Source organism: Schistocerca nitens, chromosome 6 (assembly GCF_023898315.1).
Source record: "Schistocerca nitens isolate TAMUIC-IGC-003100 chromosome 6, iqSchNite1.1, whole genome shotgun sequence".
Taxonomy (NCBI): domain Eukaryota; kingdom Metazoa; phylum Arthropoda; class Insecta; order Orthoptera; family Acrididae; genus Schistocerca; species Schistocerca nitens.
Window position 1 is genome coordinate 291,511,257 of NC_064619.1, and position 4,313 is coordinate 291,515,569.

General features: G+C 42.4%; 1 protein-coding gene across 1 annotated transcript; it reads right to left on the reverse strand.

Moving 5' to 3' along the window:
• Positions 1–3,440: 3,440 nt before the first annotated feature.
• LOC126262471 (ubiquitin-40S ribosomal protein S27a-like) lies at positions 3,441–4,019 on the reverse strand. The gene has a single exon (XM_049959131.1). It carries the CDS (start codon positions 3,972–3,974, stop codon positions 3,504–3,506), a length of 471 nt encoding a protein of 156 aa, XP_049815088.1. The 5' UTR covers positions 3,975–4,019; the 3' UTR covers positions 3,441–3,503.
• Between the last annotated feature and the right edge of the window lie 294 nt (positions 4,020–4,313).

The following is a 4,313-nucleotide window of genomic DNA, read 5'->3' on the forward strand; positions in this document are numbered from 1 at the left end:
GTGTGTGTGTGTGTGTGTATTAATTTTTATGTATACATGGTATAGATTGTTCAGATACTTTTGAACGTACCACAAGAATTTCAGGTCATTTGTTTGGTTTTGAATATGATAGCTACATAGTGACTAGTACGCACATACGCCACATACAGATAAGCACTACGTGATGATATACATTGTATTCACATTTTAAAGTATTTGATCTGATGACAGCAGTTAGCTAGAATGTGAAATCAAATAAATAAATAATAAGTTGTAACCAAAAAGAAAATATATTGTGTGTTTGTGCATGATTATGACACTGACCTATAAAAAGGTGTCCTATCTGCTGTTCTGACATACTGAATTGCCTGTTCCATTTTTTTTTTTAATTTCCCACCCATACGACGTCATGTAAATGGGGCCTGGCTTGTGATGTCTTGATTATTACACCATAGAAAATGGAGTGTGACATGTCATCCCTTGATGAAGACCTCATAAGAAGGTGTGTGGCTTTATCGTTATGGTTAGAGCACTGACATGAGCAAATGGTGTCACTAACGTAAAGAAGTGCACTGGAAGCCGCATAGCCATTCGGCCCTTCGCGAACAGAAGAATATTTGCAAGTGTCCACTGTTGAAAAGTTGCTTTCGTTTATGACATAGCATGGATATCCATGTTGCATGACGCAGGCTGTATATTCCCTACAGAACTTTCACTTCTACCAGCCACGATACAGAAATGCCCCATGATAAAAAATATTTGATGCCCTATGTAGAACGAATTATAAGCGAAATCGAACTAGATACAACAGTAGTACAATAAAATAGTATTTATAGATAACTTGTCAGATTTAACGGGGATAAATACTCTTACTACATATCTATTTTTATAAAGACGTACTGTGTTTTGCGTAACTCAAAGGGCATTCAACAGTTTCTAAGGAGTCTCAGTGAGGAGGACTGCAAGTTATATCTCGTGCAGTCTCAGTTTTCAATGATATAATTTTATGATGACTTAAAGTCGTCCTTAATTAGGAAGTGTACAATTCCCGTTACTTTTCATTAGTTTTCGTGTGTTGTTTTTTTCATGTGTTCTGAGCACATTGTACATTAATTATTACAGATAGTTATGACTGATAAATTACAAGTTACATTACCTCTAACTCGACATATTTAGAATCTCGGACGTAGAGTTGAAGACAAAAGGCTATTAGACAAGTCACGATATACAGGGTGTTACAAAAAGGTACGGCCAAACTTTCAGGAAACATTCCTCACACGCAAATAAAGAAAAGATGTTATGCGGACATGTGTCCGGAAACGCTTAATTTCCATGATAGAGCTCATTTTAGTTTCGTCAGTATGTACTGTACTTCCTCGATTCACGGCCAGTTGGTTCAATTGAAGGAGGGTAATGTTGACTTCGGTGCTTGTGTTGACATGCGACTCATTGCTCTACAGTACTAGCATCAGGCACATCAGTACGTAGCATCAACAGGTTAGTGTTCATCACGAACGTGGTTTTGCAGTCAGTGCAATGTTTACAAATGCGGAGTTGGCAGATGCCCATTTGATGTATGGATTAGCACGGGGCAATAGCCGTGGCGCGGCGTTTGTATCGAGACAGATTTCCAGAACGAAGGTGTCCCGACAGGAAGACGTTCGAAGCAATTGATCGGCGTCTTAGGGGAGCACGGAACATTCCAGCCTATGACTCGTGACTGGGGAAGACCTAGAACGACGAGGACACCTGCAATGAACGAAGCAATTCTTCGTGCAGCTGTCGATAACCCTAATGTTAGCGTCAGAGAAGTTGCTGCTGTACAAGGTAACGTTGACCACGTCACTGTATGGAGAGTGCTACGGGAGAACTAGTTGTTTCCGTACCATGTACAGTGTGTGCAGGCACTGTCAGCAGCTGATTGGCCTCCACGGGTACACTTCTGCGAATCGTTCATCCAACAATGTGTCAATCCTCATTTCAGTGCAGATGTTCTCTTTACGGATGAGGCTTCATTCCACCGTGATCAAATTGTAAATTTTCACAATCAACATGTGTGGGCTGACGACAATCCGCGCGCAATTGTGCAATCACGTCATCAACACAGATTTTCTGTGAACGTTTGGGCAGGCATTGTTAGTGATGTCTAGGTTGGGCCCCATGTTCTTCCACCTACGCTCAATGGAGCACGTTATCATGATTTCGTACGGGATACTCTACCTGTGCTGCTACAACATGTGCCTTTACAAGTACGACACAACATTTGGTTCATGCACGATGGAGCTCCTGCTCATTTCAGTCGAAGTGTTCGTACGCTTCTCAACAACAGATTCGGTGACCGATGGATTGATAGAGGCGGACCAATTCCATGGCCTCCACGCTCTCCTGACCTCAACCCTCTTGACTTTCATTTACGGGGGCATTTGAAAGCTCTTGTTTACGCAACACCGGTACTAAATGTAGAGACTCTTCGTGCTCGTATTGTGGACGGCTGTGATACAATACGCCATTCTCCAGGGCTGCATCAGCGCATCAGGGATTCCTTGCGACGGAGGGTGGATGCATGTATCCTCGCTAACGGAGGACATTTTGAACATTTCCTTTAACAAAGTGTTTGAAGTCAAGCTGGTACGTTCTGTTGCTGTGTGTTTCCATTCCATGATCAATGTGATTTGAAGAGAAGTAATAAAGTGAGCTCTAACATGGAAAGTAAGAGTTTCCGGACACATGTCCGCATAACATATTTTCTTTCTTTGTGTGTGAGGAATGTTTCCTGAAAGTTTGGCCGTACCTTTTTGTAACACCCTGTAGAAAAACAGTGTGATTTGCTGCTCTAAGACGATCCATTGTGTTTCAGTTCCGGTAGTCTATAGCTCTTGTATCGCTATATCTTTCGAATGGCTTTTGCTTCATCTCTTATATTTCTGCGTATTTCTACTATTAAAAAGCTCTTACGTGAAAAAGGATGCGGCATGAGAGTTCTTAATGCCTGAGTGCGAAAAATGTTCTCGCTGCACATCCAAAGAATAATTCATCGCATAAGCAAGTAATGTTTGGAAACGGATGTTCCATGTGCTAGAGAAACATCTTCGCTGGTCATCGAGGCTCAGTTCGAAGTGGGGTCATCACTGAAGACAGTTAAACTGTGCGAGTCCAGGCCGGAGACGTGTCTGGAGACGTCTCGGACAGCGATGGGCTACCTGACTGACGGCCTCCCTACAGACGGCCCGACTACTACAAGTATTGGTCTGGAGCGCCATTTCTTTTCACAGCAGGACCCATTTGGTTGTCATCTGCGGCACACTTACCACACGGCGATACGTTGACTATATTCTACGACTCGTTTTGTTGCCATTCACGGCCAGTCATTTTGGAGTTACATCTCACCTGGACGAAGCCCACCCGAAAACGGCGATAGTTTCTATTGCTTATCTTTTTTTTTCACAGTGAAACTAAACAAAAATATTTGTTATTTTTTATTTGTCAGTAATAATACAATGCCAAGAAACCATACAGCAACATGTTCAAGCTTCATCAGGTTTGCTGAACACTAGTGTGTGCCCGCACTTTCCACAGTAATGCCTATCTTCCATGGCAGCCATGAATACTCCAGCACCGCACTGTTCTGACGGGCATTCACGGCAGAGGCGATGAATCTTCCCATTTTCATCAACCTTATAGAACTTCAAGACTGAAAGCTTAACCTTCTTCTTCTTGTGCTTAATTTTTTTGGGTGTTGAGTAATTCTTCTTCTTTCGCTTCTTAGCACCACCACGGAGCCTTAAGACAAGGTGTAAAGTAGATTCTTTCTGGATGTTATAATCAGACAATGTTCGGCCATCTTCCAACTGCTTGCCAGCAAATATAAGTCTTTGCTGATCTGGGGGACTTCCTTCTTTATCCTGGATTTTGGCTTTAACATTTTCGATTGTATCCGAAGCTTCTACTTCTAAGGTGATAGTCTTCCCCGTCAAAGTCTTCACAAATATCTGCATTTTGAATTCTTATATCCACTCATTAACTTCGTTCAACACGAAATCTCTTCCCGTGCTTGCCTAACCCCACCTTGGCCAGCAAGGTCTCCGGGTCTCTCCCCAGATCATGGGCAGGGTCCTCCAGCTATCTCTGGATTTTGACGATTTTACGCGCAACTGGACAGAATTTGGCGCTATATGCCTCAGGAGAACTTCCAGCATCTCTATCAATCAATGCCAAGCCGAATAACTGCTTCCATAAAAGCCAGTTGTGGACTAACGCTCTATTAACTTTCTCAGTTACTGATGATATTTCTCTTGAATAAATCGTCCATTTTTTTCTGAAGTTGTAATCATTTG